General features: G+C 30.6%; 3 protein-coding genes across 8 annotated transcripts; all 3 read left to right on the top strand.

Annotated features, from left to right (window-relative positions):
- Positions 1 to 117: 117 nt before the first annotated feature.
- On the top strand, positions 118 to 3,442 carry LOC107261848 (putative pentatricopeptide repeat-containing protein At3g13770, mitochondrial). The gene is made up of 2 exons (XM_015723899.3): positions 118 to 695; positions 931 to 3,442. Exons 1-2 carry the CDS (start codon positions 212 to 214, stop codon positions 2,373 to 2,375), a joined length of 1,929 nt encoding a protein of 642 aa, XP_015579385.2. The 5' UTR covers positions 118 to 211; the 3' UTR covers positions 2,376 to 3,442.
- A 937-nt stretch (positions 3,443 to 4,379) lies between these two features.
- Positions 4,380 to 9,622, top strand: LOC8278978 (AP2-like ethylene-responsive transcription factor BBM). Of its 6 annotated transcripts, none has more exons than XM_048369900.1 (6): positions 4,380 to 4,796; positions 5,041 to 5,087; positions 6,650 to 6,718; positions 8,468 to 8,518; positions 8,605 to 8,672; positions 8,762 to 9,622. In XM_048369900.1, exons 1-6 carry the CDS (start codon positions 4,614 to 4,616, stop codon positions 9,388 to 9,390), a joined length of 1,047 nt encoding a protein of 348 aa, XP_048225857.1. In that variant the 5' UTR covers positions 4,380 to 4,613; the 3' UTR covers positions 9,391 to 9,622. The 6 variants fall into 6 exon arrangements, with proteins under 6 accessions (XP_048225857.1, XP_048225858.1, XP_002526752.2 ...); XM_048369901.1 differs by having other exon boundaries at positions 6,662 to 6,718; XM_002526706.3 differs by having other exon boundaries at positions 6,665 to 6,718.
- A 1,698-nt stretch (positions 9,623 to 11,320) lies between these two features.
- LOC8278977 lies at positions 11,321 to 11,950 on the top strand. The gene has a single exon (XM_002526705.4). It carries the CDS (start codon positions 11,406 to 11,408, stop codon positions 11,751 to 11,753), a length of 348 nt encoding a protein of 115 aa, XP_002526751.1. The 5' UTR covers positions 11,321 to 11,405; the 3' UTR covers positions 11,754 to 11,950.
- The last annotated feature ends 528 nt before the right edge of the window (positions 11,951 to 12,478 follow it).

Genomic DNA, 12,478 nt, shown 5'->3' on the forward strand with positions numbered 1-12,478 from the left:
ATTATAGAAATAAATTTTATAATTATTATCACTAATTGAATTTTAAAATTTATATATCTATATATACAATGTGGGTGTGTTTTTCTGAACATGTGCTGATACTCGTTCGAGGACGAATTCTATAAACATGAGTTTTAATAAATTCTGTTTTTGACTTAAATATGTTTAGTTAGTTGTCAAATTGCAGGTTAAAACATTTAGAAAGCAGGACATGAAATTATTATGCAAAGTTAACTTCTTTGCGCATCTTTTCAAAAGGGCATGCGATCCCACTCTTAACCCATATACCCGCCAATTCTATCTCTCCTCCGTCCCGCCAAACCAACGAACTTTAAACTCACTATGCAGCCAAGGCCGCCTTCAAGAGGCTTTGTTTGAAATGGCATGTCAAGGTCTTGAAATGAAATTTGACGGCTACAACACTCTACTAAATGAGTGTGTCAACAATAAGGCCATTAGAGAAGGCCAAAGGGTCCATGCCCACATCATTAAAACCTATTATCTTCCATCTGTTTATCTCAGAACTCGGTTGATAGTTTTTTACACAAAGTGTGACTTGTTGATGGATGCAAGACATGTGTTTGATGAAATGTCTGAAAGAAATGTGGTTTCTTGGACCGCCATGATTTCAGGTTATTCTCGGAGAGGGTTTGCCTTTGAAACATTGCATCTTTTTGTGCGGATGTTGAGATCAGGTATTTATTTGTTTATGAGAAGGCTATTATAGATTTCTAATATTATCGAATTGGAAATGTTAGAGGAATATAGGAACGAAATTTTTCGTATTTAAGTTATGATGGCAATTACAAGAAAATCTCATTCCAAGTCATAGGTTTCAAAGCCAAATTAATAATGGTAGTTAGATGAGCAAGTTTAATTATACAATTCTTTTCATGCATTATAATACTGATTCAGGATCAATTTGTGCAGATATAGAGCCAAATGAGTTCACTCTGGCTACTGTATTAACTTCTTGTACAGATGCTTCTGGGTCTGAGCTGGGAAGGCAGATTCACTCTCTCATAATTAAGTGTAATTATGACTCCCATATATTTGTTGGGAGTTCACTTCTTGACATGTATGCTAAAGCTGGCAGAATTCTTGAAGCGCGAATGGTTTTTGAGAGCCTACCAGAGAGGGATGTTGTTTCTTGTACTGCAATAATTTCAGGCTATGCCCAATTAGGTCTTGATGAAGAGGCATTAGAACTATTTCGGCGGTTGGAAAGAGAGGGATTGAGTTCAAACTGTGTTACTTATGCTAGTGTTTTAACCTCGTTGTCTGGACTTGCTGCATTAGATCATGGAAAACAAGTTCACAGCCACGTTCTTAGACGTGAATTGCCCTTTTATGTAGTTCTTCAAAATTCTATGATTGATATGTACTCAAAGTGTGGAAGCCTTAATTATGCAAGAAGGATTTTTGATAGCATGCCTGAGCGAACTGTTATTTCATGGAATGCAATGCTTGTGGGGTATGGTAAACATGGAATGGGAAGAGAGGTTGTTGAGCTCTTCAAACTTATGAGAACTGAAAATAAAGTTAAACCTGACAGTGTAACCATTTTGGCTGTTCTATCTGGCTGCAGCCACGGAGGATTTGAAGATAAAGGATTGGAAATATTTGATGAGATGTTGAAAGGGTATAATGGTGTTGAGGCAGAGATGGAGCATTATGGATGCATTGTTGACTTGCTTGGACGTGCTGGCCGAATAGAGGAGGCCTTTGAATTTATAAAAGAGATGCCTTTTGAACCAACTGCTGCCATTTGGGGTTCACTTTTAGGTGCATGTAGAGTTCACTCAAATATTATTATTGGAGCACTTGTAGGTCAACGACTAGTAGAAATAGAGCCTGACAATGCTGGAAATTATGTAATACTTTCTAATTTGTATGCTGCTGCAGGGAGATGGGAAGATGTGAGAAAATTAAGGGAGTTGATGATGGATAAGGCTGTGATAAAGGAGCCAGGAAGAAGTTGGATTGAACTTGACAAGACCCTGCATACTTTTCATGCAAGTGACCGCTCCCATCCAAGGAGGGAAGAGGTATTTTGGAAGGTTAGGGAATTGTCAGTCAAGTTGAAAGAATCTGGATATGTCCCTGATTTGAGCTGTGTTTTATATGATGTGGATGAGGAGCAAAAGGAGAAAATACTGCTAGGTCACAGTGAGAAACTGGCTTTGGCTTTTGGACTCATTGCTGCTCCTGAGAAAGTCCCAATCCGAGTGATAAAAAATCTCCGAATCTGTGTTGATTGTCACAATTTCGCTAAATTTATATCAAAGGTTTATGGAAGAGAGGTGTGTCTGAGGGATAAAAACCGGTTCCATCATATTGCTGAGGGAATTTGTTCTTGTGGTGACTACTGGTAATTTTTGGTGATTTTTAGTCAGACAAAGTTTGCTTATTCTTCTAGAGAATGAAAGAGGGCTATGGTATTTTAAGATCTGTTGAAGAACAAAGTAAGTTATATCTTAAATGGAGGTGATAAGATGAATATGTAACCTTATTTCACAAACCAGAGTAACATCCTTGTTTTTACCAACCTTACCTTAGTTGATTCATTTTTTGGCTACGTCATGGAGAATCTCTTATACTCATGAGACAGTGAAAGTTGAAGCAGAAATATACAAGTTGGTAGGTTTGAACATCAGCTTATTCTTCAATGTACCACTTATTCTTCTTCCTCCTCACAGATTGACGCAGAAGCTTTTTAAAACTTTAGCTATCAAAACAAGGAACAAGGGAATGGCGACCTGCTGAGGAATTAAATACTGGCACAGGGATATCATTGGTTTTGGATTTGAGGCAAAAAAAGGACATGGAAGTTTCTTGGTTTTAAGAAAGAGCTGAAAAAGATATACAAGGGAGAAGAATCCATGTTGGTACTCTCTGGACACTGTTGTGATCATCCATGACAAGTTTTAACTGGAGAAGTTGACAATTCATTCTGATGACTTTAGCTTATAGAAGAAAAGAAAAATACCCTTTTGAGCTGAGGTTAAACGAAGATAGACGGCTACCTTCCCTTGTATCTAAATTTGTACAAGCAGTTTTGCCAACACTGTGTCTCACATTCCTGTCTAACCTGAAAGAATGAACGAAGGGCACTTTGCAATGCATTACAGAGAGTTCTAAGGAACTTCTGTTCATCATTCAATGTTTAATGTATCATGCTGCTGCTTTCAAATTTTGAACCAGCTTGTATATCAACCCAAATCCTTCTTCCAGCGTTTAGAAAATTTTCAAATAAGCAAGATTTTATGCTTGTTACATGTATGTTGGGCAAATGCATAATGCGTGGAGCAGAATCTGATGCACATGTACTGTAAGCTTAGAATTATATTAGCTTTTTCTCTTAAAACTACATTTGTCTCCATTGGTAAAATTCAGGTTATTCACTCAAGGGCATATAGATAATACAATAAGTTTTTTTTTTCTTTTGTTAGTTTAACTAAGTTTTAGAGTTTAAATTTTGGATATCTAGCTATATTGAAACTTTTGAGATAATATTTTATTACATGTAAATGTTTTAACCGATGCATTCTAAATTTGTCAAATAAATTCTACGTATTAATTAAAAAAAAAATCAGATTTTTTCATAATGCATGGGTCAACCTCGTCAAGCTATTGGTAATAAAAAGAAGGATATCAATTTTTTTGTAACTGCTGCATACCTTTTTTATGAAGGGAAGTTAGTAGAAATAAACTCATCTCTCCACGAAAACAATGTTACAGAAAAATAGTGACCAATTCAGTGTTTGTTCATTTCCGGTTTAGAAAAAATTAATGGATGATAAATTGAAGGGATGAGGTCCTTCACAGACCCATGGAAAATGCATTAATCATTCTAGTGCCCCTTCCTTAGTTGTTTGGTCTAAGTGAAAACCTTTTGTATGATTCATTGGCACATTTTGGCAATTTCATTCGAGACTAGGGGTTCAGTTTCAGAAATCACATATCCTCTTGCAGCTTTTCTTGTTCGATTGTGCCTAAGCCTAGAAATTTTTTGTGCAAAGCGGGCATCCGAGTCTGTCCTAAAAATTAGTAAATTTTGTAGCGTCGTAATTTATAATGACATAATTTTTTAAATTTTTTTATGTATTATTTAATAAATATGTATAAGACTTTCGTAAAATCTATATAAAAAAGTCATAATATGTAATTTATATATTAAAACTTTTTTTTATATAAAATGCTTAAAATATAAATATTGTATGTAAATTTAGTTTATATTTTATAATTTCTTATAAAATAGACACATAAAAGATATTAAAATAAAATTAAGCCACCGTGTCGAACGCAATTTATTTATTTCATATTATTTGATAAGAAAAGTGATATGTGAGTTTGCAAGTGGAAGAGTGTATATACATAGCAGGTGTGTTGGCTGTAAATGTAAAAGGTTGGTTGAAGGAAATTATGAAATTTTAATAGAAAATCTAAGGTAGTTTGACCTCGCAAATCCTTCACATGGAAAAAGTAGCATCAAGAATTTAATACAAATTGAACAAATAAGGCAGTACAGTCCAAGTGCCTTTATAATTGTAATCTATTAGCAGTAACTTTATTTAGATTCTGGAAAAAAGTTATGATCCTGCCATTGCAAAATGTCCAAAGATGCCTCAGGTTTCCTGGCACAATTTTCAAATTGCACCCATTACTTCGTTTTATTTGTTAACAAATTTATTAACAATTCTTCAAAAGAAAGAAAAAAAAAAAAAAAAAAAAGAAGAAAGCAAGATAGTTGTGCAAGTGTCTCGTTTAGTTGGCATAGACGACAAACTCATGAGGTATAATATATAACCCTTCTCTAAAATTGTTCATACTTTAACTCTCTCTTTTTTCCTCCCTGCAATTTCACTGTTACCATTTCATTTGTACCAACTTTTTTCTTTTCCCCTTTTCATTTCTCTCATTGAATAGGTATGAATCCTAATTTTATTGCCTGTTTCTGAAGATTAATAACAAGTACTATTTCTTTAAGAAAAGAATAGAATAGTTGGAATTTTGAGTGCCTTTAACTTGGTGCATTAGGTACAGAACCACAAGGATCTGGCAAGAAAACCATTCAGCAATAATAGGTAATAGTCATGTTTGCTTCAATCAAGGTAGTGTTATACTTAATTTGAGATTGATTGCATCCACAGTTTATGTACTGATTATTTTTTTTCTGAAAATTGATTTTCTTATGCATGTGGGTTTTTCATATCAGTGAAGATGATTGCTCATTCCGTTTTCAGTTTGTGATTTATCTTTGGTTATTATCAAGTTAATTTCTTTTATAGTTATGTTATATATATATATAATAATTTCAGTCTCACAATCAGACATAAATTTTCTTTTGGTCTAGAGTTTCTTGAAACTAATAGAAGCTAAATTCTTTTGTTTTCAAAGAATAGAAGCTAAGTTAGATTTAGTAGATTTGTGGTGAATTGTTGATTTCAATGTTGTTTTATTCTTTATTTTAAAATCATATTAGTAACTATATATGTAATAATATCTATTTTAAATATTTTATACATATTACAAACCGTTATACAATTATGTAGGTTAGTCGTAAAAAGAATTATTATATAGTTTTTAAATATGTTTAGGATAACTTTGTTTGTCACGATGTAAAGAAGCGCGCCAATTTTAGAATAGTTTAAAAAAATATAATAACTATCATTATCGCGCGTGTCCGATTATAAAGTTAGAAGATTTATTTTTTATGAAAAATCTTAACACTATATAACAGGAGAAGATAGGAGTTATAATTATAATACGTGGCTGGTTATACAGTTATATGAATCGCTAAATTTGGAAAATATTAATTAACTACGAACTAATAAGAAGAAAATAGTTTTATTTTTTATAATTATACATGTCTCATTCAATTTTATTGGCATTTTTTTGGTGACATATTGAATTTTTGTTAAATGAATCCTTTTTTACAGTTAACGAGATTGACATAAAAATAAAAAATATGGATAAATACTTTTTTAGAAAAATAAATATAATTATAACAAGCGATCGATCGAAGTTAACATTGTTGATTATTGAAAAGAATTCTCCTTTTATTATATAATTCACATTTAACTTTATTTCATTCTTGTTTAATTTATGATCATCTGTTTGAATGAACTCTTTTCTACCAATTGAGGACACTGAGATGATTTTTTCATGAAAAAACAAAAGCAGAAAGAACATTTGTGATACTCTCTCATCTTTATTGAGTATCAGGAATGGCTAAGTTACATTTTAGCTAAAGGGCCAATTGTTGTCTTCTTATTTTCTTTTTATTTTTGAGAAGAACTCTTCTTATTTTATTAAACAAAATAAATTTATATATAAATTATAAAATTATAGTCTCTACTATTAATTGTGCCAGTTGAGTTGAAACCTTGACTTTTACCCTTCAATACTAAGAAGCTCATTTTGTGCTAGCTAGATGGGATATTACATATTACTTAGCTCCATATTCAAAACAAAGGGTATTGATAAATATTATTCATTTATCTTACATGATTCATAATGTTTATGATTTATTATCATCTAATTAAACTTTTATTTCCGTAAATAATAATTTTTTTATTTTATTTGTTACCAATTGAGTTATTATTATTATTATTATGAGTCTTTCACTTTCTGAATGGAACTTCAGTATTGATTTTAGCAGATTAATCATTAATTATTGCAAGAGATTGGAGAGGATGGAACGAATGACTGGAAGGTAAATGAGTATTCATGCCAATGATTTATTTATTATTATTTTTTCTATTATTAATTAATACTAGTCGTTTACCTTGTTGTATAGTCATTATTATTATTATTAATTATAAAATTAAATTTATAAATAAAAATTAATAAAATCTTTAATATTCAATATTTATCTATTTTTAAAAATAATAATAAATTAAATATTTATAAATATCCTTCTTAATTTTACAATATCTTAAGATTTATTAGTACAATAATATACAAATTATTTTAAGATATTTATTAATTTATTTCAGTATTAAATAAATTTATACTATTAATATAATTAATGTTGCTATTTTTTAGGGTTAAGAGTATTATATAATTAAAAATTAATTTATTAATTAATATAATACTAAAAATATAATTTAAATATTATTCTCTAGAATTATAATTATTATCTAATTAGAAAACTAACATATTAATTAATATAGTGTTAAAATATAATTAATATGTTACTCCTTAAGATAGAAAAATTATTATCTAATTAGAAAACTAATCTATTAGTTACTATAACATTAAAAAATAACTAATATTATTCCTTAATATTAGAATTAGGGTTTTAATTAGGAATATAATTTATTAATCAAATAAATTAATAAAAAAATTATAAAATTATATATAAGCTTAAATCTCATATGTCAAAAATAAGTATACATATCAAAACAAAAATTATATGTGTCAAAAATAAATACATATGTCAAAATAAAAATTATGTGTCAAAAATAAATATACATGTCAAAATAAAAATATACATGTCCAAACAAAAATTTATATGTCAAAATATAAACACACATGTTAAAAAAATTAAATCTCAAAAAAAAAAAATATATATATATATATATATATATATAATCAACATATATCTCAATTATGTACTTGATTATTAAACTTTAAAACCAATGTTATGCATTTATACTTGATTAACAAGTATATCAATTGTATATTTTTTAAAATGAGAAGTCTTAAATAAGAAAAAGAAAATATATCAATTATATATGTATCCAAATACTATTAAATTACTAAACACATTGATTTTGATAACATCTTCCATGACACAGACAGCATATTTAGATTAGATTACATATTTTATTTTTAATTTATGTTTTAAAATATACTTTTATAATATTATATAACTATTTTATAATATATAATGTTTTTTAATAGATTTTTACGTTATAATATTCTTGTTTTATTATGCATTTTGCTTTATCACAAAAAAACACGTATAAAAGCAAAGAAATTATGAATCATGGATGGATTTCCGCCAGATGAATTTTATTAAAAATTACTTAATGTGTCACTATTGTACTTAGCAACAGACTTTTGTTTCAGTGTTAAATGAGCGAGAACTTAGTGAGAGAGCAGCACTTGTTATAAATACTTCATTGGTAAGTGATTCTTGCTGCTTTAGTGAAAAATTATTCGCGCGGACATTACTGAGAAAAAGAATCCGTTGCTGAATACCATGCCGTTATACCATTATACAGCAACGTTATGTAGCGATGGAGAATCCGTCGCCAAGTTTGTCATAAGTTGGCACGGACTGAAAATCGATGGCTAAGAAGCACTTTATCAACGGATGGTTTCTGTCGCCAATTTGTTATTGCAAATGGCGACGGGTTTTAGGACTTCCATTTGTGCTTATATTATATTTGTACCTGCACGTACACTTGAGTAGTAAGTATATAGTTAATCTCTTACGCATATATATCTTCTGTAGGCCAAGCGATGGCTATGGGAGGGGCAAATCTAGGTTTCGTGGAGTCGTAAGGTACTGCTTATCAATCTAATCTCCTTCCATCCTTGATTCTCTCTCATTATATATATAGTTGTGGGCTGAAAGCTTTGCAAGTACAGGAATGGTGCCACAGGGAAATGGCTGGCAAAGAAAGGATCTACTAGAGGCTGCTTCTTGGGATCATATGGTCAGCTTAGATTAACCATGTACCTTGTGTATTGATTCCACTTATTTCCCTTCTAAGTAAGTTTAAATTTTTGCTAATAATTAATACAGAAACGGAAGAGGAAGCTGCAGTTGCATTTGATGTAGGATGTATAAAGCAATATGGATACCAAGCCATCACCAACTATGATTTGAGGTGTTATGACGTCGAATCCATCCTCAAGGCCCATCAATTATTCCTGCAGCAACAAGCAGCAATGCTGGCAATGCAAAGGGCAAGGCTTTCCGCAATGCAGAAGCAGCAGCAGCCTCTGAAAAGGCCTATAGCCAGTCACCTTGACATAGTACCTAGAAACTTGGCAACACCAGAACAGAGAAGCCAGTTTGAGATTTGGGCACAAGAAACTGCAAGGAAAGAGCTTGCGCAAGCATCGAACTTCTCCAGTTTCCAGCATGGAGAGTTTAGCCCATTCAGCTCCTACCAAGAGTCGCGAAGCTCTTTTCTAGGGTTCAGGCATGGAAGTTCTGCTAGTCAATTTGAAGCCTGCATTCCTGGTGGTCAGTGCTCTCATAAAACACTGGACACTGTTCCCTTGCTGGGTCCATATCAGCTTAGCGCAGGGATCGAAATGCGGTTGAGGGCTCAAGGATTGGGATTCGAACATGCAGCCTCGAGTAGTTTCAAGCCTTATGCCAAAGAATCTGGAAACAAAATGAAAGGAAAGGTTACTAATTTCTAAATATTTAGATTTCCGGACCTGCAGCAGCTATGGGGCAATTTAGTGTTTCATTTGCATAAAAAGACGAAGCAATGTTTGTAATAATTAAGCTGGTTGGTACCTAATAATTTTGCCTCTGTCCTCTCAAAGAACAATTATCAAATACTGGACTTGGACAGCAATGTTAGAATTGCTAAGGAAAATTTGTGCTTCTGAATGGACTATAAATGAAAAATAATTTATAAACAAAATTTTCTTTTTCCTTCTTTAGTTAAGATTTGAAAGTTTTAAAGGATTTCTTATTTTCATATAGATATTAAATTATTTTTTTATATATATATATTTAGAGTTAATTTAAAATATATCCGTTAGTAATGGCGAACGTAGAAGGACAAGAGGGGTCATCGCCCCTCCAAACTTTTTTTTGCTGAAAGATTTTGTGCTAATATTTTTTTATATTTTAAATTTTAGCCTATAATTTTCTTATGTTTTTTTCAATTCACCTTCCAAAAAAATTCTTAAAAATATTTTTTACTAATATTATTTATATTTCATATATTTTTTAAAATTTATAATATGCCCTCTACCCACAAGATTTTAATGCTCCATCCGCTCCTACTAGGTATGACCCTTAAGATTAACAAAGTATTATCTCAATAATTTTAATACTACTACATACTCAGAATCTGAAGTCAAAATTTTTATTAAATAGAATACATTACCATTTTATTTATACGCTCTTGATTTAATTTTTAAATTATTTAAAATATGGATCAAAATTTTTCATATCTTCTTAGGAAAAAGGGTCAATTTTTTCCGATGAACTTATGTCCAAAGATAAATACATCTATTTTAGATTTTTTCAGTAAATACCCTTAAATTTAAGTTCAAGGTTCAAATACATTCAATCTAAACTTTTTTAGCAAATAGCTTTCTAAAATTGTATCTAAAAATCAAATACACTCAATTAATTTTTTTTAATAGAAAAAGTAAAACAACATTAGTAGCTAATATCATTTTTGGGTCAATTAAAACCTAAAAATCTAATTTATTATACTTATTTTAAAAAATTAAATTTGGTGTTTTATCCTTAAACATAAATTTAGAAGGCTATTTAGTGAAAAAATTTAAATTATATATATTTGACTCTTAAATATAAGTTTAAATAGCTATTTACTAAAAAAAATTAATTGAATATATTTCACCATATATAAGTTTTAGTGGACAAATTAACTCTGTCCTATCTTCTTACGTGTACTAGTTAGTGTGATTTGGTAACAAATGCTTGGTAATGTGTGTTCGGTGAAAATAAATTCACCAATGATTTATATTTATGATTTAACATTTTTTATTTACAGAAATATTTATGATTTAAAATTAATTGGAGTAATGAATTATCTTTATTGTATTCCAAGTAGTGCACGTTTGATGTTTTAATGAATGATATATTAATAATATGTTTAGTTAAACTTATAAAATAATTTATTTTATTTAAGAAAGAAATATAAAATAAAAATAATAAAAAAATAAAAAAAATATTTTATTATAATAGAATATATTGATTTACGAATATAAAATTTATTTAGAAAATCTACTTATTTATTAGGATTTAGTTTAACTATAACAAATTCTAGATAAATTTAATATTTAATATAGTAAATTAATGTTTATTTCATTTAAAGAATATAATTTAAATTATAAATAAATTTTATACATTTTATGAATTTTAACTAAACAGGTCTAAATATTCTTATGAAAAAAAAACTTAATAAATAATATATCTTTGAAAGAGTTTTCTTTAGTTTTTATTTTACTTCAATTAAATGTAAAATTTGTATATCCTTGCCCAAATAAAAGAACAAACCCCTCTGTCAAAAAAAAATCCAGTTTAAAGAAAAAAATAAAACCCCCCCTCAAAACGGCGTTGTTTCGCCAATCAACTCCTTCGCCAAACACCTAAACGAATAAAACACAACCCCTCTCTTTCTCTCTCTCTCCCACTCCGTAAGACTCCTTTTTATAACTCTTACAAAATCATGCCCGTTCCACAGCCCTTAACGGCGGCGTCTACGATGCTCCGGCAGCGGTTATCAAGCACTCTCCGCACGCGCGGTGGCGCAGCAGCAGGACCAAGCAGGTGGACATCTCCAGGCCACGATGAAAAACCCAAAGGATACCTATTTAATCGAACACCACCAGCACCAGGTCAATCTCGCAAATGGGAGGATTGGGAGCTTCCATGCTATATCACGAGCTTTTTAACCATTGTTATTTTGGGTGTTGGGTTGAATGCTAAGCCTGATCTGACCATTGAGACCTGGGCCCACCAGAAAGCACTGGAGCGTCTTGAATCGGAGAAGTTGGGTCTTACTGATTCTGAGTAAAGGGATGATCTTTGGTATGAATTATCACTCTTTCGATCAATAACTTTAATTGGTTTTTGTTTCTTTTGTTGTTGATAATGTGTAGTGAAATAAGAGGGTTTTTGACTATGCTGAAAATTGAGTTCTTATTATGGAGCTTAATGTACTGGAAAGTCTTATGCTTTTAACTTTGGATATTATAAGTTTCACCGATGTTACTTGCCCCTTGTTTTAATTAGATAGGATCTTTTCAGTGTTCTTTTGGTTGTGAGATGGATGTTTGAATTGGATGATCATGAGCTTTGATTAGCTTGATAAGGATGCGGATGGATGTCTGATATGGATGATCATGAATTTTGATTAGTTTGATATAGGGCCTGAACCGAAGAATTTTTAGCTTCTGCTGGCCTGCCTTATTTGGTTGTTAACTTTGATGTTCGGTGAGTTGACAATCTTATAGATAAATGTGTTTCCTGCCTCGGTGATATTAGCGTTTTTTAAGATATTGATGGGTCATGTTTTTTACTTAAAGATTGCTTATGTTAGATTAATATGAAAAATCTGGTTCTCTGTTAGTCTTTTTGGCTGTTTAGTAGCTTCAGCTTTATGTCTTTTCTTTTTTCAGCTTTGGTCAATATAATTTCTCTTGAAATGCAAGCTGGACTGCTTTTTGTTAGTATGTTGGCTTTTCGTTGATGTTAACTAGGTTTTGATGGCTGATTATATTTTTGATACCATGTGGTTGA

The sequence above is a fragment of the Ricinus communis genome, chromosome 10 (genome assembly GCF_019578655.1).
Source record: "Ricinus communis isolate WT05 ecotype wild-type chromosome 10, ASM1957865v1, whole genome shotgun sequence".
NCBI lineage: Eukaryota > Viridiplantae > Streptophyta > Magnoliopsida > Malpighiales > Euphorbiaceae > Ricinus > Ricinus communis.

Bases quoted from the DNA above. Each gene is read 5' to 3' on its own strand.
- LOC8278978 (XM_048369900.1), top strand. From the start codon at position 4,614: ATGTCCAAAGATGCCTCAGGTTTCCTGGCACAATTTTCAAATTGCACC. The intron at 8,519-8,604 runs GTACTGCTTATC...TTGCAAGTACAG, and splicing joins AGGTTTCGTGGAGTCGTAAG to GAATGGTGCCACAGGGAAAT. The intron at 8,673-8,761 runs GTCAGCTTAGAT...TAATTAATACAG, and splicing joins CTGCTTCTTGGGATCATATG to AAACGGAAGAGGAAGCTGCA.
- LOC8278977 (XM_002526705.4), top strand. From the start codon at position 11,406: ATGCCCGTTCCACAGCCCTTAACGGCGGCGTCTACGATGCTCCGGCAG.
- LOC107261848 (XM_015723899.3), top strand. From the start codon at position 212: ATGAAATTATTATGCAAAGTTAACTTCTTTGCGCATCTTTTCAAAAGG. The intron at 696-930 runs GTATTTATTTGT...CAATTTGTGCAG, and splicing joins TGTGCGGATGTTGAGATCAG to ATATAGAGCCAAATGAGTTC.